The 27,668-nt window shown below is 40.9% G+C and overlaps 1 protein-coding gene across 7 annotated transcripts in view; it reads right to left on the bottom strand.

Moving 5' to 3' along the window:
* Positions 1 to 27,668, bottom strand: part of JAKMIP1 (janus kinase and microtubule interacting protein 1) — a 316,238-nt gene that overhangs the window by 85,057 nt on the left and 203,513 nt on the right. For 6 of the 7 annotated variants that reach the window (XM_073342549.1, XM_073342544.1, XM_073342542.1 and 3 more), the window contains 7 exons: positions 25,786 to 25,884; positions 22,520 to 22,621; positions 21,656 to 21,709; positions 20,574 to 20,639; positions 15,644 to 15,712; positions 12,107 to 12,184; positions 10,214 to 10,417 (listed from right to left, as the gene is read on the bottom strand). In XM_073342549.1, coding sequence (XP_073198650.1) covers positions 10,214 to 10,417; positions 12,107 to 12,184; positions 15,644 to 15,712; positions 20,574 to 20,639; positions 21,656 to 21,709; positions 22,520 to 22,621; positions 25,786 to 25,884 — 672 coding nt within the window. Of the gene's footprint in view, positions 1 to 9,974; positions 10,081 to 10,213; positions 10,418 to 12,106; positions 12,185 to 15,643; positions 15,713 to 20,573; positions 20,640 to 21,655; positions 21,710 to 22,519; positions 22,622 to 25,785; positions 25,885 to 27,668 lie in introns of those variants that run through there. The other variant, XM_073342548.1, reaches the window with a different exon arrangement.

The raw sequence follows: 27,668 nt of genomic DNA on the forward strand, positions 1-27,668 counted from the left end.
TTTACTATGAAGCTTACTATATTTAAAATGATCCCTTGGCCAAATATCGAAAAATCATGTTGCTGTGCTGGCTGGAGGTGCAAATTAATTCTTTTAAAGGAAGCTCTTCATTAAAAAGTTTAATAATATACCCACCACTAGCTTTCAAAGAGCTGTGCAACACATCAGCACATTTTTGTGGCAACGTGTAGTAGAAGCAGTTGGACCTTATTGCTAGTAGCAAATATCACAAGCTGCTCACGACAGATTGTTAATTAACATATGTTGCCTCCCACAAGTATAAGGAGTGGTGTAAATCAACGCACCGCCATTGAATTCAATGGTGCATTGCCAATTTGCACTAGCTGAGGATGTGGCCCAAAGTCTGCATGTTGCAGTTAGAGTTTAATAAAAGCAGCTAGAGTTTAATAAAAGTATGACGGTGTGAGCTAGTATAATTCCACAGAAAGGCCTGGTTTCCTTAATGCACAGCGGGGATACATGAATGATTCCCATTATGCACTGATGGGTGAAACTATACTACCAACCTGAAGTGTTTTAAATGTCTCCATACTAAGTTAATTTCAAGTGTTTTCACTAGGAGCACAGACAGCATCCTGTGGCTGAGAACTCACTCCTTGTATCTGGACCAAGAGGCAGCTGGAGAGCTGTAAAAGCACACACACACACACACACACCCACACACACACCCTGCCAATTTCAGTCAACATAGCACTCCTCATAAAGAGCACTTTGAGACTCAGCAGCTCCCCCATAAAGCAAATGCCATTTTCATATTGAGCCACTAAGACCTGTATAGAGACCAGCTCCCTTCATCTCAGACACTGACAACCCCATGCTCATTGATTAGGCACACTTCCTGCCCCTACTACCCCACCTGCCATGCTGTCAAGGCTCACTTTATGCAGAAGCACAGAGCTCACCTTTGTCTTCCTCCACTATGGGACCTTCTCTGCACTCCCTTCAGGACACTAAGCTTGCTTGTAAACTGCAACCATTCAGGTTAAGTAAAAGCTGCATCCATTCTCCCAGGGCCCATGGAGCTGTGCTCCAGAAGCCACCATGGCTAGAGCATCAGAAGGGCGTCAGAGGGGGACCAGGCCAGAGGCCTTGTAGGAGTTGTATAGACAAGTAGGTGTTGAAAACCCAATTTCAGAGAAACTCAGACCTTTGAAATGACAAAATGAAGTTTCTATTATAAGCTCTTTCAAAGTTTCTCTGAAACAGGAAATATCTGTGTCAACCACTGCAGCCCCATTAGGGGCCACCTCATTCTCCTTAGTCCTGCCCTGACATAAGAGTTAACAAAGGGGCAGGAAGAATGGTCAGTGCTCTTTAATACAGTAGAGGATGCCCAAATATACAGACTATTATAAAGGCACAATTTTTTAACAGTGAGGGTAATTAACTGTTGGAACAATATACCAAGGTTTGTGCTGGAAATCTTTAAATCAAGATGGGATATTTTTCTAAAGGATATGTTCCAGTTCAAACAGGAATTAATTCAGAGAAGTCATATGACCGGTGTTATATAGGCGGTCAAACTACATGATCACAGTGACCCCCTTCTGGCTTTATAATCTATGAATCCCCGTGACACTGTTAATCAGCATTTGTTTTTTAATAAGTGCACAGAACTTTGGGGATGTTATTAATAAGCACTAGCCTCACAGGAAACCCACCAATACTGTCACTTGATTAAGAATAAATGGGTTTGCTATGAATGATTCTGATTCTGTTTCCTGTTACAACACTGAGGGTATAAATAAAGCAAAAAAACACAACTTCGTTTGAGACTGTGTAGTCTAGCGGACTGTGTACCCAAATGGAGCCAGGAAGTTTTCCAAGTTCTGATCCAGTTCTGCCACTCACATGTTCTCCGTTGTCTTTGGCAAATTACTTACCCTCCCTGGCTCAGTTTCCCCACCTGTAATTCAGGAATAATAGATATTTGAAAATATTAAGTACCTGTTGGTACTAGATCTCAATTTCATATGCCCTGCTGTTCTTACACGGGTGCATTCTACAAAGTTATACTGTATATGGTGATGAGCATTGTACAAAGACTTCAGGTAACTATAGATGGATAAATGGATAGATATAAATATAGGTGTGGCTAAAAGAACAATGCCTATCACAGCAAAACCAGTAAGAACTAAAAAGCTGTCAAGTACTAATGGACACATTTAGCAAATTTATTTGAGCATAAGCTTTCATGAGCTACAGTTCACTTCATCGAAAGTTTATGCTCAAATAAATTGGTTAGTCTCTAAGGTGCCACAAGTACTCCTTTTCTTTTTGCGGATACAGACTAACACGACTGCTACTCTGAAACTGGACATTTAGCAAAGTTTCTTCAAGATCTTCTCCTTCCAACAGGTGCACCAGGAAGACCTGATAGATTCTGGGGAGGGAGGGAGAGTAAGCCTGGAGAGAAGAGATGAGTTCTGTAAGAAAAAAAAATCCTAAAACATAAGACCTGATTTTCAGAAGTGCTCATCACACACAGTACCCATTGCTTGAGGCCAAGAACTTTTCTTTTGGTACTTTCATAGCTCAAATCTGGCCAGAAACGATTTGTATTAAGATTATATGCATTGGGTTCCCTGGGGTTTACATTTTCTATATTCAGTTTTAACAGAGAAGGAATGATCAATGCCTGCAAATAGGAACCTATCAGAGAAATGCTGACCTAATCCAACTGCAGTAGTGTGACTGTAGCTCTAGGAATATTGTTCTTTCAGGCCAGAAAGGGCCCCAAGATGTTTATATTTAATTTCATAGGTTTCTGATATGGTGTTTCAACAAAAACAAACCCATTTGGCAACAGTGTTAAATTGAGGGACTATCATTTGAAACTTTGCTCCTTTGAAAGATGCTGTGGAGTATATAGTGCCAGCTTGCATGCTTCAGGGCTTGTTTCTTTAATTACGATGTCTACAGCTTCTTGTCAGCAGGCCATATCATGCCACTAATGTTTAAGTAAAACTCCACAGTGATTCGATGAGGAGCTTTGCTTAAAAATTGATGGCATTATATAGCCCTGTATAATTTATGAAACATGAATTACAGCGCCCACCTTCATACATGTCTGCCGACTGTTGGTATCCAGGCCGTGAGCCACTGCAACAGAGCATTTAAGGCACCCAGGATTACAGGACAGGTGATGACACAACCTCTCACTGGTCTGAGTTGAACCCCAAGACATGACATATGTGCTACACTTCATTCGTATTACTGACATCCTTGTATTGTCTTTCGCCCTCGATTGTGCTTCTAACAACCTCCTCTTGCATGTTGTTTCTATTTAGGCCCCAATCCTGGAACATGCTAGTAGGAAATTGCTGACCTTTCTCCCCCAACCCAGGGGGAACTAAGGCCATGCCCAAGTCTCTTCCTCAGAGCACAGTTTATTAATTCAAACAAAAAAACCCTCACAGAGTAACACAAAATAAAGCTATTCCCTTGAAACAACACAGGCTGCAGGGGCCCAGGGGTCTTTCAATCTGTGCCGCTACCACACAGGGCCCAACCCCTCTCCCTCAGAACTGCCCTTCAGCTGAGCTCTATCAGCCCTTCAGAGGGATCACCTACCTTCCCAGCTGAGTCTGATAGATGAAAGGGCTGGCTGACCCATGTCTCCTGGCCCTTAAAGGGGAAGGATACCCTGTTACATACCTGTCTTTTTTGGGGGCGGGGGAGGCAGTCAACTTCTCCCTCCAGGGTCCCAAACTTCTCATCCTTCTAAGATGTGTTCTATTTCTGCAGGAGGATTTCCCGGTGAAGTTTCATCACCTCCTCCTCCAATATCAAGTGCTCTGCTTATCAATTGCATCTTTCATCTTCATATGGACAACTTCTTGTTCCCTCTTTACTGCTTGTTCCAAAACCTTGTCCCTTGAAGAGAGCATTCTGCCATCTAAATCTGCAGGCTGCTAGCTTGAGCCATTGGCCTCCACCCTATTCTTATCAGTCACAGGAATCTTCTTCCCCAGATCTCTCCAACCCATTCCTCGAGTGGCCAGCAGGGTAGTTTTAGTGGCTACTGCCACCACTTCTAAGTCTGCTCTGTACACCATTTCTGCATGTGTGTTGATCTTTGGGTCCAATCCCTCCCCCATATCCCTGGACCCCTGACCGAAGGAGAACGCCTCTGCCCTCCTGCCTCACTTCAGGCACCTGAAGGTCACACAGTTCCATTAACAGACTACGCTGTTCTCCCCACCTTGACGCTGTCCTGGGAGCCATCCTTCTGAAACCCTACTGTGATGCTGGCAGACCCAGTGCCAGCTTATGCCAACGCTCCTGGGCCTCACTGAACACTGACAAATGAATAGCCTTGGCAGAATTCTGCAGGTCAATTAGATTTATAGAGCATAACCCAGCACTATTAAAAGTTTAAAGTTGATACTGAGAGGTTTTAAAGGTTAAAGATTAGACACAATGAGTGAACAACTCTCGTATGATAATCTTGAGACAAAAGACCTTGAACATCTCTGCCTGCAGAGGGGAATATCCTATAAAAGGAAAACCCCAGACCTGGAACTGAGAGCTTTACTCTGAAGTTTTGACCATGCATCCAAGGACCTTCCTGTACCATATGCCACAGAGACCATTGCAGGGGAACTGGCTTGATTGCAGGATTTGGCAGCCCAGGAAGAACGTAAGGATGAGAACCTGATGGAAGAACTGTGGATCAGGGAAACTGATTCAACCCAAGTAGCAGTCAAAGCCAATGAGGAGGCTGACAAAAGAGCTCGCCAAAGATGCATGGCCAGCCAACAGGTCACGGAGAGAGCCATCAAAGACACATGGAACAGCAGCAGTCAGAGGCAACGCTGAAGCTGAAGAGAGGGCACACCAGAAGCGATGGAAGCTCACACATTGCAGCTCAGAGTACGGGAGCAGCAAAAGGAGATTCCCCAGCCAGTGAATACAACCCCTCTGCCCATCCGCCCCAAGACACAAGGGAGTGGGAGAAAGTCTGCCCAATTGATAAAGAGACTGACTGTATAGAAGAGTTCTTGTCCTCCTTTGAGAGACTGAGTGGGATCCACATTATCTCAGAGAATAAATGGATGCCTATCCTCTTGACCAGATTAACCAGGAAGGCAAGACAAGTTTTTAATGATATGGAAGAGGGTGATGCTATGAAGTATAAGAAATGTAAAGAAAACATATTGAAGGGTTTAAGATTACCCCTGAGTCCTACTGAAGTATAGAAATCTTAAAATGTTTGACTATGTCACACGTTGAATATGTGTACAAAGTGTGTCATTTTATGAGAAAATAGATAATGGTGACAGGGGCTGAAGGTTACTATGAAAAACTGCTTGATCTGGTGGCTCAGGAACAATTGTTATGGGTAGTTACAGACAAGCTAAAGGCAGCCATCTGTGACAAAAAATAAAATAAAAAAACCTCACCTTCCACAATTTTGGAGGCTAAAGAAATTGTTGAACCAAGGGCTCATGGGGGCACAAATCTCAGGGGAAGGGAAACCCCCCTGTGCCCCAGGTTAAGAGGGAGAAGGGGTCTGGAAATAAACCTGTCCTCAACTTTGATTTAAAAAAATTGCAAGCCCAGGTTTTAAAACCCCCTGTCCTAAGGGAAGGCAAGTCATCTGTCATCATTGTGGGGCTCCTGGTCATATAAAACCAAATTAGCAGAGGAGGTAAAAGGCCCACTGAACTGTATTAAGATGGTGTCTTGGGAAGGAAGTGAAGAATTTATTAAGAATGCTAAGGTAAAGGGCACAGATTGTAAGGGCTGGCGGGGCACAGCGTCCCAAGTAAAGGAAAGTTTGGTAAGGGAGGAAGACAAACTCTCTGGTAAGAATTTAAATATACTAGCTTTGGCTGAATTCTCTGTAACTGTACCTTTGGCTAAGATCCACATCAAGTGGGAGGCGATTAAGAGAAATGTTGTTGTAGGCATTAGGAATTTTCTACCTGCTGATATTTTAATAGACAATGATATTTTAACCATGTCTAAGCAGGTTAATGTCATAACTTGCAGCCAGTACAGCTCTGCCTCACCCACTTTGTCTGTGGGCAGCAAGGAGGGCTGTGAGGGGAGGGAAATGCCCTCACTCCTTTGTCAGCAGAAGGCAGCAGCTTGACAATTCCACTGCTTTGCCAGAATTTGCTCTCAACTTCAGTGAGACTCCAAAGGAGTTTATTGAGGCTCAGCAGGCTGATCCTTTCCTGGGCAAGGAGAGGAATGCAGCTCAGAATAATACCCTGGCTAGGGAAGGAAAGAGTAGATTTTTTTCTAGGAGGAGGTTTGTTGTACCGAGAGGCTCTCACAAGCAAAAAGAGGTGTCCTGGTGAGGTACTAAAGTCTTATTTTATACTCCAGTTTTCAGGCTAGTGCTAAAGGAGAAATGCAAAAGCAGATCCAGGAAAAAGTGGAAAGCATACTGTATACGGAGAGGGGGTAGCTAAATCAAAAAGCCCCCTGGGCATCTATTATTGTGATACCCTAAAAAGGATAAAACCCTTTCTGAGATTTTGTGTGGATTTTAGGAGGCAAAATGTTATCACCCAATTTAACTCTTACCCCACACCCTGGATAGAGGACCAACTGGACTTATTGGGTGGGACAACATTCATAAGCACACCCAATTTCACTTTGAGGGAATTGGCAAATTCCTTAGATGCTGAGGCCCAGGAAAAATAATTTTTTATAGTGGAATCTGGTCTACATGAGTTTAAGGTTATGCCTTTTGGATTAATTAATGCAGGGGCTACCTTTTAGAGGCTTGTCAATGAAGTACTGCTTATGTAGATGATTTGGCTATTTTTAGTGACTCCTGCCAAGATCATCTGAATGATATGGGAATTGTATTGCAGAGGCTTAAAGACACTAACATCACTGTCAAGGTCTCCAAAAGTAAGATGGGGAGTGCAGAGGTATCTTATTTAGGACACAGGTTGAGGAGTGGGTTTGTTCACCCTGACCCTTTAAAAGTAGAAGCTATTCAGAACTGGTGTGGCCCACAAACCAAGAAGCAGGCCCAATCCTTTATTGGTCTGGCCAACCATTACCGGAGAGTTGTAAAGGGTTTAGTGATATGGTGGACCCCATAACAGACCTCACAAAAAAGAGGAAGCCAGATCAGGTGGTATGGACCCAGGCTTGGGAGAAAAGCTTCAAGGACATAAAAGAGGCTTTGTCTAAAGAGCCAGTTTTAGCCAGCTCTGATTTCAGCAAACCCTTTGTGCTGTGCACTCATATTTCTAACATTGGGGTGGGGGACGAGAGGCATCCTGTTGCCTTCTTGAGTAAAAAACTGACACCCCTCCACACCCCATGAACGAACTATGCTGTCATCGAGTGAGGCTGCTATGCCATCATTTGGGCTGTTAAGCAACTTAGTCTGTTAAAACATCATTTTTTAAATTATACAATTAAAGCTTATCTCACTGTAACCATATTAGTTGGGAGTAAAGAGACCAATTCCAGGCGGTTACACTGGAGCCTAGCTCTGCAAGAGTATAACATGGAAATAATCCATATCAAGGGGAAAGAAAATGTAGTGGCAGATGCCTTCTCAAGAATAGGAGGGTGGGGCCTTGAGGCGTATTCAGGAGTATCGGTGACACTCCTTCCCGCACCCGTTTGGTGTTGGGAGTGCGACACTAGCAGACTGGGTCGTAGCTCATTCCACAGCCCCTGGGCCTCACTGAACATGGACAAATGTATCGCTGGAAACCAGTCTGGCTCGCCTGTGCTAGTACTGTTAAAATAGATGTTAAGTTGAAAAGAATGTGTTTAGAATTTAGACTTTATGAAATGCGTGTAGGATGCTGCATGTATTAATCTTACATATATCATCTGTATCCCATGTTATAAGATAATATTTAAGAGTTTGCCCTTTAACTATAAAAATGTTTGCTAAGACTGTAAACCCCCATGATCAGGAGAGAAGCATTACCAAGTGCGAAACACTAGTTTACCACAAAAGGCATCAACTCCTCAACAAAGGAAGGCCTATAGACACCAGACAAAGCATTGAGGAACATCAGTGGCTAAAAGATTGTTAATTGCTTCTTCCCCCTCATGAAGAAGGTACATGCAGAAGCCATCGTCCTATCACAGCTCAAACACTGGGGGAAAGGGAATATCTATCCCTGTTAAGGAGAAATTACCATCACTATGCTGCTTGGAATTCAGAAAGGGCAATATTTCAAAGCATAAGAAAGGGATCCCCAACCTGCTTAGTTAATGTTAGCCTTAAAGGACATATAGAGCATGCATATATAGCAGCTACTATAATCTTTTGGAAACTAAGACTGTAACTCATTTGTGTGTGTATGTTTAACCTTTATCTCTTTTTCTTAGTAAATCTTTAGTTGTCATTGTAGGACTGACTATAAACATTGTCTGTGATTTGAGATCTGAGGAACAACTGATCTGGGGTAAGTGACTGGTCCTTTGGGACTCGGAGTAACCTGAATATTGTTGTGATTTTTGGTGTAAGGGACCATCTATCTCAAAGGCAGGCTTGCCTAGGTGGCAAGATAGACCGGAGTGCTCAAGAGGGCTGTCTGTGACTCCATGTTAAGGCTGTTCTAGTGCTTGAGGAGTTCACACTTGATACTGTGTTGGTGTACTATATAGAACACACAATCGGTTTGTGTCCTGTTTCTTAACAGTCTGCCCTGAGGTTGGCACTCATGGTTGTAAGCCACTCTAGACAGCTTGACAGTTATATTCAGGGCTAAGCAGGATTTGGTCCCCTGGAGAGTTTTCCCAGCCTCTCGAGGTCAGAGCTCCTCCTATTCTCACTTTCCCCAGTGGGTACTGTTAGTCTGCCTTGCTGCTCAGCTCCCTCAACCCCCACTCTGTCCACTACCTCACCCACAGATCATGGCTGAAAATGCCCTATCCAGCTTTGGGCTCCCACAGGCAGAATCTGCAAGAATTCTTTCAGAATCATTAGACCCATGATTGTCTCCACAAACAATGGGTGATGAGGTCCCACTACCACTGGGCCACTACTCATGGAAATGGCTCAGTGTGGAACAGGTGAGGATATGCCTCGAGTCAGTTCCAGTCTGTCTAAAATGGTAACTTTTATCTCTGGATTTGAGCCAGACTGCTTGTCATTCAAGGCTTGGTATACTGCCTCGGCCTCTCCTGTCCCCTGTCAGAAATGGTGCCACCCTGGCCACCCAAGTTGACTCCTTCCAGCTGGCAGCACTGGCCACTCACTCAAAGGTGCAGAGGAAAGCCTCAGGGTCATCTTCTGAGCCCAACTTCACCTACCATGGCCTGGCCTACCTGAGCTGCCCTCTTCAGGACCAGCAAGACCCCCTGGAGCCCATTTCTGCAGGTGCTTCAGGAACTGTTTTTGTTGACCCTACAGGAGTTGTGGCTGACTGTTATGATGCCAACAGCTGGATGTCTCCTCCCATCCTATCCTACTAAAAAAGGAAGGGGGGAATCCACCAGGTAAACCCTGCTAACCATCATTTCTGCCACTGTCCTTTCTATAACTGCTTTCCTGTTCTCCACTTTTTCTTATGCTGCCTCATCTTTCTCTCAGTTCCAGAAGCTGTCTGCCTGCCCACATTCTCCACCACATATAGGGCTACCGGCCTATCTTCCCCAGCCAAGGAAGGAATTACATGACCTCCAAGTCTCTTTCTGACCCTTCCTTCAGGGCACCACAATACCAAGTTATTCCCCTGACCAACCCAGGTTGCAGGGGGTCCAGAAGCCTTTCAATCTGCATCTCTCCCTGTTCCAGGGCCAGTCACAAGAGCCAGCCTCAGCTCTCAGCTGACTAAATTCAGCCCTTTATCCACCTGATCCCTTCTCAGCTGGATTAGATAATCAAACAGGGCTGGCTGGACACAGGGTCACTGGCCCTTAAAGGTGCAGGCCAGCCTCTTACAGTGTTCTGTGCAGGCAGACCCAGTCTGTCCATGGAGCCCCCTTGAAGTCAGCATAGCTCTGCTCACACGGAACAATTTACAAGATGGAGGCTTTAGACTATAAGCTCTCTGGGACAGTCCGTTGTATTTTGTGTATGTACAGTGCCCATGCGGTCCCAATTCTGATTGGGGCTCCCTGGAATGACAGCAATATAAATAATAAGACTAGGAATAATTTAGCAAGGCGACAGTGATGTAGTACTCTTGTGCTGATGATGGTGGTGACAGTTGTGGTAACACTGATGTGGGGCGAAGGAGTGGTGAGTTACCTGCTGTGCCTGCTGCAGCAGCTCCATGCGCTCATGCAAGATCTGGCTATCAAACTCGCGGCTCTGCCTCAGGATCTGCCTCCGCACCTTCTCCACCGCAGCTCGCAAATCCTCCCTCTGCACTTCATTCAAGGACTCACTCGCCCGCCTTCCAGGGTCCTGCTGCAGAGCGTTATACAGCGTGGCTTCCAGCTCCTGGATTTTCTAATGCCAACCCAAATCACACACAAACAGGCTCACGTTTGAATACAGCAGGCAAACAAACCAACACGACAACAACGCTTGCAAGCCAAGCTTAACGGGGAGGAAGGACACAGCTAGAGAGCAGAAAAGCAGCACTCGTGAGCAGTGAAGAGCATTCCATACACCGTGCACATGTTCTTATGAGACTGTTTCCAGCATGGGCCTTGTGTTCTGTTCACTTGAATGATTGATTTGTTTAATTTAACCAGAGTTCACAGTACGTGTTGGGAAAGACAAAAGATTCAGCATTTTCCCAGATGCCAAGTTTTTGTTCAATTCAACCAGGGCCCCACTGCCAATTCTAAGTTAAAAGGTTAGTGCCAAACAAGTGTTTTCCCTCATTGCAGCTGGACTGTTAAATCAGCCTAGAGAATAAAACTGTTTACAAGGCATCAAAAAGAAGAACTGCAAGTGATATAACAACTTACTGCAAGAAAAAGCCTGTCACTCATTTCTCTCTCTCCGACCCTACCGTTCTAATCTGCTGTTATTCCAGGTTTCCTTCATTCTCTTTGTTCTGAGTTATCATAAGCAATTCCAGAGACTCGTCTCTCAAGGGGATCAAAAGTTAAAGCACAGAATCAGAAATTTCATCAAGTAAAGAAACACCTGTGTTTTCTGGTCTGTCAGGGTACTTGAGGGCTAGGGCACACCAATAAATCTTTTGTTTCTTGTTAGTTTGTCGTCAATTTTACTTTCAGTTTCTCATGCACTAACCAAATGCTGCAATATTTGGGAGGCGAACAGCAGAGAATGTTAAAATCCAAACAGAAATCTATATTCACCGACTAAAATAAGACATCTTATTTCTTTTACAATTATGTTTTGTATGATCATATGAAAGAACACCATCCAGAACAACATTATTTGGATCTAAATTATCTGATAGCAACCCACTAAACCTCACAACACCTTTGTGAGGTAGGTAATTGTCTCTATTTTACAGATGCATAAACTATGGCAGAGAGAGTTTAAATGGGTTGCCCAAGGTCACATAGTATTAGGAATGGAACACAGATACTCAATCTCCCAGTTACCTCCTTTAAACACTAGACCACACTGCTTCCCTAAGAATTCTTTTCCAATTTGAAAAGCCTACAATATGTAAACAATCCTTCATGCCACAATACTTCTGTTTCTTGAGGTTTTACTCCACCTAATGAAGCTGAGTGCACTAATGTGCTAATTCAGAGGATTTTCCTTATTTTGTTGCTCAACCTGAGATGACCAAAACCTGTGATTTTATTTAAGAAGTCTATAAGAGGTTAAAATAGATAGGATGGAAAGGATGGACATCTCTGGGTTTGCAGAAGTTAATAGCAAAATATTTACAAATAGCTGGAAAAATAACATTTGAAATGTTTTATAGTCATTTTCTGCATATTTTACTCATGATCACCGTGCACACTGTTAGCCTAGCTCTGGCAATCAATTCTACCACCAAAATGTTGCATTTTGCACATTTTAGAATAACAATTCCAATTATTTTAACCCATTTCCTGCGTCATCTATCCTCCATTTAAGTAATTTTTGGTTTCCTAATCTAGCAGAACAAAAAATCATTTAAAAAAGAACCCTATTTAATTTTTTTCATCTGTATTTTATCAAATCTGATCAAGCATGAAAATTTAATGACTGTTCTTTTCCTACCATGTAAGCCTGGTCCAGAGCTTGTTTCCTGTAGTCGAGTTCTTCCTCTAAATAACCCTTCTGTTTACTGAACAGGTCCTGAGCAATAATAAAAACAATGGAGGGTTTGTTCTTTATCCTAAGTCATGAGGAATCATAAAGTTCACCATTTTTTTGGTATGCGATCTCTCAGTCACTGTCACCTGAAAGCAACTGAGAACCTAAAGCCATGGGTCATATTTATAGTTAGGCTATTTAGAGTATTAGATTAAAAAAAAATACTAATCAAAAACCATCATATTAACTATGTGTATCTAGAAAGCACCTTTCCTTTGATGATCTCTAAAATACAGTACAAACCTTAAGGGCAAGATCCTGCCTTTATCTGACAGAGGCACACACAAAGGAGGGAGAGACGGGTGAAGCATGTCCACCATGTGTGCAGTACAAGAGCCATTATTTACACAAGGCAGGCCAAGAGAGGGGAGAAAATCATGTTGTTAAGTGCACGTCGCTGCTCCTTTGAAAATGAGTAATATATGCTCCTGAAGGGTTCATGCTGCAGACCTCAGTCTACGTACTAGCTTGGCAAGTGTGCAGCTACGTGCTCTAGTCAGCAAATTTTATTTGAATTAGGAAGTGGGGGGGAGGGGACTAGCTGATGTGGGGTCCAGGACCCCTCCTTAGTGCAAGGCAGAGATCCTGCTCCACTGCTAGCATAGAATGAAAAGAGGTTCTTTATGCCTTCTGGTTCCCATCAGACTTGCCTGGCAGAGGGCAAGATTTGGTTCTAAATTTACATTACTCCTATAAAGGTAGGTAGCTCTAGTCTGAGATGGGTAAACGGCGGGCCAGGGAAGTTAAGGGACTTTGCCGACACAGTTGCAGAAGCTAGGATTAGAACTCAGGATTTCTGAGTACTTTTCAATCACTAAACTCACTCACCCTCGTAATAATACCTTATCTGTCCGCTGCTATAGCACGTTTGTTCCTGACCAACCGGCCACCTGTATATTATACATGGATCATATCTGCTGTCACTGAAATGCTGAACAGATCAGGATTCCATGGAACTCAATATCGAAAACTGAAGCTCTAGGAAGACTGAGTCTTAGAATGAGACTCTAAATAGGTAGAACTTAGCCAGTACACAGAGACCAGCAAACTTGCTCTTGAAAAAAGTGCTCTGGAACTTTTAATAAGCACAAGTAAACACCATAATCAGGCTGGAAAATACTGGCTTTATATGATTCTTTTTGTGGTGATGGGTGCTCATAAACAAGTAGTCCAGAAAGCAGAAAGGCAGTTTGGTCAGACTTACCATTTATAGTCATTTTTATTTAAAGATGAACTTTTGTGTTTCCTCAACATATGGAACAAAAAGCAGTTTAAATATAAATCCATGTACTTTATAATAAAGGCCTTTAGCTTTCATTAAAAATAAAAAATGGGCTAGTGTGTATAACGAAAGGCTTTTAAAAGCAGAAAGCTTTGCCAGAAATGATTGGCCTATGTCAATAGTAAGAAAAGATGTTCAGATTGACTCCGGGTTTTGTTTGCTTTCAAATGCAATTCCCAATAATGTCTGTGGGAATTGTGCACATAAGTATAGGGACAGAATTTGGACAAACATCAGTAATTAGTAATAAATCAAAATTCCTGTTTGAAATGTTATTTGGCTTAAAAGAAAACTGCTCAGCACAGTAACCTGACAGTCTGAAGTGTCAGTAAGCATAAGAACTAATTATATATATTGTTCCTTATTATTGGAGGTACCCAGTTGTTGAAATAAGCCATTATTTCTTACAATGGCAGCATGGAAGTCAAATATGGGAGACTAGAACAAGGTTCCATGCTGTTTTCATTCTGATATAATTCATAAACTGTAATGTTGAATGTTTTCAGACTTTATTAAACACTGGAGTTCTTTCAATGATCCATGAACTAATATAAAAGCAAAATGGGAACTTATTTCAGTCTTGGATGCTGGATGTTTATTGGCAATGGCACAATTATTGTTAATTATTTTTTTCTATTACAGCAGCACCCAGAAGGGCCCAATACAAGATCCAGGCCCCAGTGGATGCTGTACAAACATACAATAAGAGACAGTCTCTTCCCTAAAGAGCTTGCAACTTAAGTAGACAGGAGAAAGAGTGAGAAGGGAAACAGGCACACGGAGGGGAAGTGACTTGCTTAAGTCCCAGTCTAGTGCCCTAGCCACGGGACCACACTGACTCGCAGGTGATATCACCATCATTTAAGCAAGGTGGCCACTACCAGCAATAGGAGTCAGAAATTGTAATAAGGATGGGATTTTCAGAAGCACTCAGCATTGGTCTAACTACTCCCACAGGAAGCAGCTAGGCCAATGCTGAGCACTTCTGAAAATCTCACCGTAAAATATATTTTCATATTTATTACACAAGTTATGCCGGGCAAGATGTGACTATTGCTTTTGAGACTGACAGATTGCTGACCTGAGCAAATACATACAGTTACTTGGTGCGTAAATACTCAGAAGCTTGAAGTGAACATGAATTACAGATATCACAGATTGCAAATGAAAACATCTATATGTCAAGTTAGAGAGACGCAACATATTTGTTCCAATTTACTTTTTAAAATAATCTAGTGTTTTCCATTTTTTCCTGAAAAAATATTATTTTTTTACATTTTCCAACTCAGAGTTACAAATACAGTCATTCTTGGTGTAATACAGATAAAAGGGCCCACACCTTGCATTACATGATTATTAGTATCATGCCCCATTCTCAAAGGCAGTGCACCAGACAATGAGCCAATAAAGCCAAATTCTAATCTTGACACTGACAGCCAAAGGCAAGAAAGTCACTTCACCCATCAGCCTCAGTCTCCCTTTCTGTAAGATGGGGATAATGTTGTTTATCTATCTACTGGGAAAATGTATGGCAAGGTTTAATCAGTATTTGTACATCAATTGGAAGATGAAAAGCGCTACATGCATGATAAATCAACAAAACTAAACATTCATTCAGAAAATTTTCATACAACATACAGCAAAAGGAGAGCTTAGTATCATATCAAATTTGTAGTGAAAGACTTAATTGCACTTTGGAATTCATCCATCCTTGAGAGGGAAGAGAGGTTATGGCAAAAAAGCAGAAGCAGGAAGAGGACTTCATTAGTTGATATTACACACCAAAGGCCAAATTAATCCCGGGTGCAATTCTACTGAAATTTGACTCCAAGACTCCAAAGAACCTGCTGTTGCCAAACAAAATAATATACCTAGAAAGCACACTGACAGGTTTCATACTATTTGCTTATTATACCCTTTTGGGTGATATTTTGCAGGTACAGCCATGTTTCAGTCTCAGTTGAATTAGTTTTTTCTCTACACATCAAAGGCATTAGCCATTAAACAGTGTTTTATAAATCTATTCCTGACAGCACCATGAGGTCATCCCCACTACAAAGAAAACGGCAACAACTTAACATGTCATCATGTTTACCGACTTCTCTCAGAAATGGAGATCTAGCTGAGTGAGTGACTTTTTTAGAATGATCATTTCTTACCTTTTCATTCTCCAGGTCCATCATCTTCTGTGTCAATGCAGCTTCTGTTCCTTCTATTTGTTTTAGCCACTATATGAACATGGCAGGAACAAGAGGAATAGAAAAAGGTGAGAATACAGCCTTTGGAAGGGCGTCATTGAAAGTTAATTTGTTGATGACAGTGCCAATCGCATGCTTCATCCCCTTCCCCACACCATTAACTGTGCAGCTTTTTCAAATTACAAATAAATAAATGAGAAGGAGGGAACTGGGAAGACTAATTATGAGTGGAGGCTGCTGCAGTGCCAGGGTTAATCCTTCCACCTCTAAAGGCCTAGGTTCAAATTTGACTGGAGTCAAGAAACCAAATTAATTGATGGTTTCATCCTTGCTGCTCCCCAGGCACATTTGTCCACATCACAAACCCACCCCATTGGTGTCAGGGCCCAACCTTGCAATCCTTTCTTATGGTAACTTAAACCAGTGGGAGTATTTGTATGAGGAAGGATTGCAGAATCCATCCTTTAGTTGGCGCAATTCACAGCATTTACTAAGAGCAAGCTCATTACTAGAACGAGAGGGGCATTGAAGGTGAACAGGGGTGTGTGCAGGAATTTAAATTTGACCACATTCTGTGCCCCCACTGCAGCCCTGGGGCCAGAAGAGCTTGTTCTCCTCACTGCAGGCCCTGGGCCAGAGGAGTTCTGTGTCCCCATGTCCCTGCTTCCCCCCCCCCCCACCCCCATTGGGCACTGCCCTGGAGGTGAAGATTAAGATGGGTAGGAAGAACTGTGTAAAGAAATTCATGCAATGGCTACCATCCGATCAATCTCTTATTATTATGCTTTAAAAAATGTGACCAAGGTGAAAAGAAGAAAGGTCATTGCATTCCAACTGTAAGATGATACACAGTGGAAACTACAGTTATGCGTCTTGAATATTAATGATGGCTAAGAGTATGCTAACATTCAGCTTTACGGGCTGTCAGGACGGATGGGAATTCTCATTCTTGTTCATGGTTTTATTTTATTTCATTTCTTCACTGGGTTACAGGATTCCCTTACAACACAATCTAGATTTTTTTTTTTTTGGTAGGGCCAGTTTTCACTGAAGTCGGTAGGAGCTTCACCATTGAGTTTAGCAGGAGCAAGGTTGGGCACTTAGAATATTAAGTAGAAGAACTCTGGGGGGAGTGATGAATCTTTGGTAACTTTTGTTTAAATAGCTTGATTTAACTCTGATATGTGATGTGATTTAGGGCTCTACTGATATTTAAGGACAGGCGTTGGGCCAATAAAACATATTACTTCACTCACCTCTGTCCTATATATACATACAGACACACTAAAATGTCATGGTTTTAAATAGCTGATAGTAATTTCTTCCCTCACTACCTGATGAGACCTAACTACAGAATTCTGCATTTTCCTGCTAGCAGCTGAGATCAGTAACACCTAAGCATTAACTGCGCTGCACCTTTGACCTTAATTAAGAGCATCACAACAATAGGCAGCATCCTGCCTATTTAAGCATCAGACCCCATGTTCAGCAGCACCTTTTCAGTTCACTTTAAAGCCGCTTAACAGGGAGGCCCAGAACCCTTAATTCTTCATTTGTGGCGTTTGCCTAATTAACGTGGTAAGGAAGGAGTCAATGGACTGAATGGTTGGATTTGGCAATTAGAGCAACTCAAATGACCTACACTTGTGACAGGAAGCTGTTTCTACAGTAAAGAGGATGGGGGAAATCTGATTTCTGATTTAAATGACTCTGTGATTGAAATCCAAGGAGTCTGTCTCCCACAGATACATTTTAACATGCAGAAACTTCAGTGAGTTACTGCTGCCTCCATGTATTAGGAGATTGTTTAGTGCAGGGGTGGGCAAATTACGGCCCGGGGGCTGCATCCGCCAGGAAGCAGGGTCCGGGGCTTTCCCCACTGTGTGCGGCTCCCGGAAGCAGCAGCATGTCCCGCCTCCAGCTCCTACACTTAGGGGCAGCCATTGGGCTCTGCACGCTGCTCCCACCCAAGCGCTATCCCGGCAGCTCCCATTGGCCAGGAACTGCAGCCAATGGGAGCTGCTGGGGCAACACCTGCAGACAGCGCAGTGTGCAGAGCTGCCTGGGCATGCCTCCATGTAGGAGCAGGAGTGGGGACATGGGAGCTGCTTGAGGTAAGCGCCATGTGGAGCCTACACCTCTGACCCCCTCCCACACCCCAACCCCCTGCCCCAGCCCTGATCCCTCTCCTGCCCTCCAAACCCCTCGGTCCCAGCCCGGAGCACCCTCCCACACCCTGAACTCCTCATTTCTGGCCCCACCCCAGAGCCCACACCGCCAGCCGGAGCCCTCACCCCCTCCCGCATCCTGACCCCCAATTTTGGGAGCATTCATGGCTCACCATACAATTTCCATACCTAGATGTGGACCTCGGGCCAAAAAGTTTGCCCACCCCCTGGTTGAGTGGATAGAACATGGAACAACCTGGGTTCAATTTAATCTGCCTCATGCCTCAGTTCCTCATCAGTAAAATAGGGATAATACGTCCCTGCCTCACAGGTGTGCTATGTGGATTAATTCATTACTGAGTTTTAGTCATTAATTGATTGTGAGGCACTCTGACGACAGTGGTGTAAAAGTACATAGACAGACTCTCATGTTAAAATCAGACAACCTGTGTGTTAGTTAGAAGGACAGAACCAAACACTCCACCTTTTTGAACAAGCTGATTAAACAGTAAGACTACCATAGAAATCCTCCTCTGGTCAGCTGAAGACTAACAGAAGTACTGTCAATAGGAATAATTCCTATGAGGTAACCAAAAACAGATTTTTTGCAGAGGAGGTGTAAAAGATACCTGCTATTTTCCGAAGCCCCTTTTGTAATTTCTTTTTCTATTGTTATAAAGGATTTCCCATATTGACAACAAACTCACAGTTTATTCTTAGAGGCAGGATTGCTGTGATTGGACACTAATGGAAATAACCTGCAAGAGGTCACTAAGCTTCTATATAAGAGGGCTAGCTTCCGTGACCCTTACTCTCTCAAATAGTCCCACTGATTTCAGTGACAATGCTCTGGTGAATATGAACCAGCTTGAGTGAGGACTGCACAGTCCAGACCTTATTGCTTGTGTAATTTTGCTCTTCCTTTTGTCTACTGATCTAGCCATTTATCATAGATTTTTCAATTTTTTCTCATTAGAGTTTAAGATCTATGATTGTCTGTTGTAACAAAGTTACAGATACAACGTTTGTAATGGTTTATTCAGTTTTATTTTGTTTACACTGATAACATAGTTGAATCATTAATCAATTAATCTGAATGGTGGAGTTTTCATGCTAGACTTCCATTTTGAAGTTCAGAAATGGACCTGTGCAGGTATAGATATAAAGCTATAAATGGCAGACTTATTGGGATGGGGCAATATAGCAGCTTCTTCAGTAGAAAGGAAACGTCTTCCTTCCTAGCCAAGTTAAATAGAATAATTATTGGCTTCATTACTATGTTCTCTCTACGAATGAAGAAAGTGGAGAGCAAGTTCTACAGTCACACTGAAGTGGGTGACTTGTCTAATTTATCTGTCCTGTGGAAAATATTTTTGGTCCTATCCTATGACAATGTTGAACAAGCGAAGATCACATTTACTAAAAGAAATGTATTCCCTCTTGGACCTCTTCCTTCTTCTTTCACTCGTAAGTATCAGGAGATCATAATAATCTGCTCTGTTTGATCACAGATCTGTTGCTGAAGGACATGGATGATTATTACACAAGAAGGAAAAGGCAGCAGGATAAATCAATGGTGCGTGTGCACATGTGTATGTGTGTGAGAGAGTGATATCATACAAGTAATTCTCAGCTTGAGAACTATTATTTGAATGATAAATGGTTTGTTAAATTACATTTCAGTTGTCCAATGGCTACAAGACTATGGGAAAATGAAATTGCTATTTCCAAGACCAGTTGACTTTATTTTTATACTAGTGAAGACTGCCAGGCATACCAGTCGGGAGATAAACATCCTTTAGTAAGGAGTTTAGAAACCTCTCCACTTAATACACAGCAGCACAACCAGCTATACTGTACTAGCTCAGTGAAATCCCAGGAGAGGACCAAGCCCTAACAACAGAAATACTGAATCATGTTTTCATAATTCTGTCTTCCCCATGTGGCACAAGAAGGGAGATAACAAGAGACTAATGCAATTTTCAAAAGTGCTTGAACTGTGTGATCCAAGAGGTAAAACATCATGCAAGTTAAGGTTATAATGAATTTCTCACTAACACACTGTTAGGTAAAGGAAAGTGTGGGACGTTAAAGGGCAGTATGCATTTTTAGACCATTCTGAAAGACATACATTTGTGGCTGTGTCATGGAAAGATATTAAGGGTCAATTGTTCAAGAACTAGCAGCCTGTGTTCTTACAAAATAGTGCAAAGGTGGCACATGAAAGGAGCGATCCTGTGAGGTGCTGAGCACTTTCTTTTTCTACTGACTTCCATAGTAGAGGATGGTATTGAGCTCCAGGAGGTTTTCAGAACCTTGGAGACATGGGCCCAGAACTGGTCTTCATTGTATGAACTTTGCAAAGCACTGAGAACCTCCAGTGATGTGCTGAGCACCCTCAATTCCTCAAAAGGTCACTGGGAGTTGAGGTTGATGACATTTCCCAGATTAGGCTTCTTTTATCCCAAAGTTTTTTTACAGCTTTGTTTTAATGGTAACGTCTCCGGAGGAAGTTTTCATTTTTAAAGTTATATTTTAAATGTTTGAATGTATATTCAGGCCCCCACAAGTACAATCCCAATAAAGCCACAGGTTATGATGCCTCCATGCTCACATCCATGTTAATTTAACAGAAAGGCCATGCGTCACTGACAAATCATCCTTCCGGTTCTAGGATGGTACGCTCAGTGTTTATGCAAACAAAAAACTTTACTGAAATCTACCTTTTCACAGAGGGAAAGTACAGTCCCCGCTTGGATTATTGCAACCTGTTCTTCATTTCTCAAATTCTAAAATACAGAAAAGATGCAACTGTATTTCACATTGGATTGTAAATCCATTCTCCAAAACAAGTGAGAGAGATCTTGATTTTATTGTATGTATCACAGATCTCTTTATTTTTTAAAAAGACAAGCACAGAAAATGTCCAGTGACAACAAATAAATAAAGGTTTCAGAGTAACAGCCGTGTTAGTCTGTATTCGCAAAAAGAAAAGGAGGACTTGTGGCACCTTAGAGACTAACCAATTTATTAGAGCATAAGCTTTCGTGAGCTACAGCTCACTTCCTCAGATGCATATCGTGGAAACTGCAGCAGGCTTTATATATACACAGAGAATATGAAACAATACCTATTCCCACCCCACTGTCCTGCTGGTAATAGCTTATCTAAAGTGATTTCCAGCACAAATCCAGGTTTTCTCACCCTCCACCCCCCCACACAAAGGAGAGTGAAAAATGTCAATTCATTGGACTGCCATCCTAATGCAAAAAAATCTTGCACCGAAGCCAAGGGAGCACTGAAGAATTAGACTTGTTATTGAACAGCGCAATACTGATTGCTTTGAAAGTGCTTTTGGATCTCACTGCATAGAATATAATCTAGAGCCAACCCTCAAACTTTGTGGATCAGACTAAAGCTACGATAAAATCTTTCCTTTCTAAGGTATTTCTAGGGCACCCTTTGTTGTAGAATCTAAACTTCTGTGTTACTATTTCAGGGAATCAATATAGAAAAATGAGCTTTAACTTATTTCCTACTCTTAATTTTGTTCTAACCTTTATTACACCATATCTTGTGCATTCCCTGTGCCACAACTTTTAGTGCCACTCACCAGCGACCCACATCTGTCCTGAAAAACACAGATGTGACTCCCACTGAAGTCAATTCCCATTGAAGGGATTGCATCTATGCTGGCAAAAATGGGCCCTAACATTTGGTACTGAATATAGCCATAGAAAGTCTCTTAATGCATATTTGCTGGCATGCCATTCCATGGGAGTAATTGAAATAAAGAAATTGTTACCCCATTATCTCCAAGGATATCAAGCTTCTTCATAAGTTCAGAAATATTCACATCCTGGAAAATATTTTTAACATTCATTATTCATAAAGGAGAAAACACATCATTAGATACTAATTTTTTTACATGGTCTTTATGCCCCTTTGCATGCAAGAAGACTCCAAAAGCTGAATGTTAGTTTTGCATCACAGTGACACAAATGCTACTGTTATGTTTACAGTGGATCAAATGGTACTCAGTTATATCCAGCAACCTAGGTATAAATGAGGACAGAATGCATCTTAGCACATTTAGATTTATCAACTCACTGAAATGTTGAAATTGGGTAACAGGCTTAGAAAAAGATCTGGTTTGGGGGGAAAAAAAGTGCAGCAGATTGAGCTATTGACATTTGTGGGAAATGAGGTGCTTAAGTGCTTCACTGAATTCGGTCCTCCTGAATACATTATAGGAATCATAACCGATGATGGAAAAGGTGCCACTTTTCTGACTGCAACTGTACATTCAGTATTGAATAAATGTGGAGCCGTATGACAAATCAACTAATCATATCATACAATTATGTTCTTCCCTACCGTGTATTTTCTACGGTTTAGTTCAAGCTACTTCTAAGTATCTCAAGTGACTGGCCTTCATTTCCTTTGGAAGAAGAATACACGACAGTCTAGGAGACCTCTTTCCCCTGCTATTCATCCTAAACCCTCCTTTTCTCAGAACTTGACCATATCTTTTTCTTTGCAGAAAAGAAATATTTCTTACATCTGAATCACTGCTGTACTTTCGAAGGTAACCATGATTTAAAGTGTTCATATGATTACACGAGTGTTTCTGATAATACTCCTGGTTAGCTAATGAAGCCACATCTACCTTTATTCCTTCCTGTTGACAGAACAGCTGAAGTGCACTTCCATTGTTTTCAGGGAAGGTGGTTATATGGAGGTTAAATGCCGGTGACCTTCGTTCTCTCTCCTGAGGAAAGATTTCATTTAAAAAACAATATATTTGTGATTATACAATAATGTCAGTTTCTTCCCGACTATCCCAAGTTATTCAAGACAAACCTAAATTTACCAATATTAAGAAATCCATAGATCCTTATTTGCAGTCAAAGCACATGGTGGTTTTCGTGCTGTTCAGTGTCCTTTAAGGTTTTGGTGTAATTTGAGCACTAAAGTCCTGATTCAACAATCGAATCCATGCAAGCAGAGCCTCTGCAACATTGAACGTCGCAAGGCTCCATGTGGATACACAGGTCCACTTGTATGGATCCAATTGTAGGGATGGGTGACTTAGATATTCCTCTAAAGTACTTCATGTTAGGTGGAATCTTTTATTTAATCTATTGCTTTCATGAGCAAATAATGACTATTGTGAAGAGGCTACAGAACAAAATATCAAACAGTGTCAAATCATATTATGACCTTGAGGAGATTGTATCTATTCTGAAATGACATGCATTTTTGTTCTGAAAACTTTCAGTAATAAAGCTAAGTGTTAACCACAGTAAACCAGCAATGAAGTTAGCTAAACCCTACATTTCAGCATTTTAATTCCTCAAACCTAGCAATTCACTACTCGTCCCAGGTTTGTATAATACATTCTACTTTCTATAACCATTTTCTGTGCCAAGAAGAAATCCTTTCATGTATACGATCTCTAAAATTATAACATTTAAAATATATTCAGCACATTTCACGCACTTCTTCATCATTATGATCCATTATTTCAGTGGAATAGCTGTATTCCTACTTTCAGCAAATGAGGGTCTTTCGTTAAATTTCGATGTGCTTGTGAAAGTAGCTGGATTAAAAGATCTGGAAGCTGAAGCTCTGGGCCTTATTCAGAACAAGAGTAACTCTGCTGCAACATCAGTGTAAATGAGATTAAAATCACCCCCCATCTTCTATTCACAAAACAGAGGTAGCATGGGCAGACAGCGGTTCTAGCTTCCCCACAACTCCCTGCAGAAGAGTTTTGGCTCTGTTCTGCAGAGATAAGTAGTAGTGAAGGGACAGTTCAGTTTCCATGCTCATTCCATCCATAGTTTTGCTTCCAAAACTACAAATGAGGGAAATTTTGTTAGTTGATTTGTGATATGGACACTTGTCCTTTAGGAAAAGGGCTGCAACCACGGTGTCATTTCACAGGTCACCAAAGGATAACGAGTTGGTTAATGAATTTGAAGCTGCAACCAAGAGGTGAAAGGCTCTGTTTCACATTGCCTTTCTCCCCATGTACTGTCTCCTAAAAAGTTTTTTTTTCTACTTAGTAGTCTAATTTAAAAACATAGCCACGCCAGTAAGTGAGCTTGATGATAATAACATATACAGAAGGAGGGATTCAATCCTGAATTGACCTAATTTAAAGTGAAATCTAAGTTTAGTCTTTTGGCACATTAAACTTGTCAGTATTTGCCTGTGCTAAATGATAGACAATTGACCCTGTTTTCTAATCCACTCTAATTTTCATCTGAAAGAATTTAGTTTATCACCATGCATGAAAATACTTTCACCAACAGCTGCATAATTTTGCTAAAGCAACCACTCTTGTAATTTTTGTGACTATGCACTTGTCCATCAGTGAGAGATTTATTTTGCATGCCTTATTTGCAATTTCATGAAAATCCTTCAGTTGTTATTCAGTAAATAGGTACTCAGCAAGGAGAACAAATACATTGTACTGAACAGTTCAGTTTTCATTTGATTCTTTAGTTAAATGTAGGAAGTTCTTATGCTAAACATGGTTTGAAGAGTTTATTTTTAAAGATGTAATATGCACCAGGTTACTTTTACCAAAAATACTTAAATTTTGGAAAACTGGTTGTTAAATTAGTTGCCAATTTTAACTAACTTGTTCTGTATTTTAATTTAAAGTTGCTTAATAAAGTATACAGAATACAAGTTACTTTGCATTTTTAATTTTCCAGAATTTACAATTTACAGATACAATAATATCTCACAATGTATAATCTGTATTACATGTTATGGACATCAGTCTATACAGATGGTAAAATAAAATGGTAAAATAAAAGATTTTAAGAAGAGTCAAAGATTAAAAGCAGAATGACCACATAGCATGATGAAAATAAGATTTTCATCTTCACCATGGAGGTTATACATGCTAAGGATTTTGGTGAAATGAACTGGATGAAGAAAATTATGGAACAGTAACATTGAGAGTGTTTTGTAGAGTTTATTCTAGAATGTAAATGGTGTAAAAATGTTGATGGCCTTTTCAAACTGGATTTGCTGTTATCAGTTAATGCGACTGTGTGACAATGAATGACACCATATTGTGGCAACAGTTTAGCATCATAACATTCCCTATGGTCCCATCTATGAGGTGATGAGCACCATCCATCCCCATGGAAATTATAAGCCCTATCTTAGATCTACTTTAATAAATAGCCTATTCCATTTACTCAAAGAAAAGTATTTGTGAAAGAAGCTTGCTCTGAAGAACACATTACTTTCACTTGCACAAGTTATAGTTGTGCCTCACACCTATAATTTGCAGTTCTGGTTGTAAAATTTGACTTTGACATTTATGAATGTCTCATCCACGTTCTATATCAGCAGAGAAGAGACTTCAGGTAAGTGAAATTCTTTTAAAAATGTGCTAAAAAAATTTGCTCTTTTAAGTTTGTTTTATTTATATTAGTGTTGTCAATTTGAAAATCATCTTAAAAACAATTACAGGTTGATGTGATGGAGGTGTCAGATCCTTAGACTTCGTTGCATGCAAGATGTGAGAAGATGTGTTAATTGAAACAATGCCAACCAAGTCTGTAATATGCATACCAAGTGATTTCACATGCAGGAAAGGTGTAGTTATGGAAATGAAATAAATAAAAAGGCAAAATATTGCAAAACAAAATATTTTATTAGGTGCAAAACAAACTATATGCAGTATATATTAGCTATTTTACATCTTCATAAAAATTAGTGAGCATTCTCTCCAAAACATATTAAGGCAGTGGTATTCATTTTCAGAATTCAAACTTACAGCATTTAAAAAAACCCCAAAATATTTCCACCTTACACATGCACCAGTGAACTTTACATGAATTTCAACTTGGGTTCAAACACAATTTCTGCTCCATTTGAGAGCTTACAACTGAGAGAATCTCTTACTTCAAGTTCAAGCACTCTGAATTCTAACAGCTCATTCTGGTCCTTTGCATCCTGCATCTCGTTCTTCAGCTGATTCTCTTCCAGCTCCATTTTGTAAATCTAAGATATAATAAAATATCATAACACTAAGCTATGGAAAAATCTGTGTATTCAGTTAAGTGCATTATTCTTGACACTTATGGTTGAATTAAATTAAATCCTCATCAAAGAATCCCTTATTAAAATAGTCGCAAGAGTTAAATTAAGTAAAAAAACTTGGAGCCCAAAATCCCTTACCAAGTTCCAAATCCAGGAAACGATATATGCATGTTCTTTACTTTATGCATCTTAGTATCACAATTAGAGTGGATTTGATTGCTCATGTGGATAAAGTTAAGCACACCAGTGAATGTTTATAAACACTGACTTCAAGTAAGGCCCACATGGTTGGATGGATGGGCCCCAAGTCTTGGGAATGAAGAAGGAGACCCACATTAGGAAGCACTTTACTGGCTCATGAATAGACACAAACTCCTCACTGAGTGTGGACAATGATTATCCTTGCCTGGGGCTTTCCTGAGATAAGTCTACATAAAGCCATTTTGGAAGCAGATATCAGAAGTTGTGTATAAAACCGCAACTAAAGGGAAAAAATGCATGATGAACTTCTTTTAACACTCAATAACACTGGGTTAGAAGTGAAGAGTATTTCAACTAAAGCAGCCTGTTCATATTTACTTTGCATCACTTTTTAAAGTCATAGTACTTGCACTTAGCTCTTTAAATCTTTAAAAAGCTTCCCAACACTAACTAAATAACATTCACCACACCCCTGTGAGGTTGGCAGGCAAGTATTTACAGCCTCCATTTTACAGATGGAGCAACTGAGCACAGAAAGGTTACATAATTTGCTGAAAGCCATGCAGCAAATTGAGAGCCATTGTTACAATTCAGGACTTCCTGGCTCTCAGTGATGTGCTCAGGGCAAAAGGTATAATGTTTCTTTCCTATGGCCTCATCTTGGGAGGTGCTGAGTGCTCTCAACACCTTACAGGATCGGTACTTAACTTTTTACAATCAAATCCAATTTCCTCTCAGGCCTAATTATAATTCTCAAATCATAGAATATCAGGGTTGGAAGAGACCTCAGGAGGTCATCTAGTCCAACCCCCTGCTCAAAAATGTTGTGCCTTGAGGCTGTAGACTATTTAAACAACAGCAAAATGGAATATTGCAAGTACATTACAGAACCTTTTCCTGAGTCCAACCAAAAGCATTCTTGTCTGACCTTCTTATTTATATGAAAACAGGGGGGGTGTATGACAGCTAATACAGCATATGGCACTGCTTATAACATCAATAAAAGTGTCTGAATAAAGTATAATTCTAGTGGCAGTTCTTTAGTCATGGATCTTTCTTTGGCTCTCTTATTTTATTGAATTAATAATTTTAACTCACTAATTAAGAGGCCTCATTCTCTGAGTGCCCTCAACTCTTTCACCAAAATCCATGGAGGGTATTCAGCACTTTGAAGAAGTCACTCAGCATCTCAGATCCTAAATGGCAATTTTCTATTCTATTAAATCATCCAATAATACAATTTTAAGTGATCAATCTTGCTTGAAATACTTGGTTCTGCATTTTAAAAATTTAATTCAAACAAGTGATCCTATTAACTAGGGAACAAATTTAGTGGCACTGACCATAATCTGAGATTTTTCTCCAGTTCTGCTATACTTTTTTTTTTGGCAAAGCCCAGCTACCGTTCCTTTATTATTATTGCTTTACATTTATACTGTGGTGGATCTTCAACCTGATTGCATCTCACTGAGCTAGAGATTTTACAAACATAGATTTCATAATAGCCCTTACCCCCCAAAGAGCTCACAATTCAATAACACTTT

Source organism: Lepidochelys kempii, chromosome 4, assembly GCF_965140265.1.
Source record: "Lepidochelys kempii isolate rLepKem1 chromosome 4, rLepKem1.hap2, whole genome shotgun sequence".
In the NCBI taxonomy this organism is placed as follows: Eukaryota; Metazoa; Chordata; order Testudines; family Cheloniidae; genus Lepidochelys; species Lepidochelys kempii.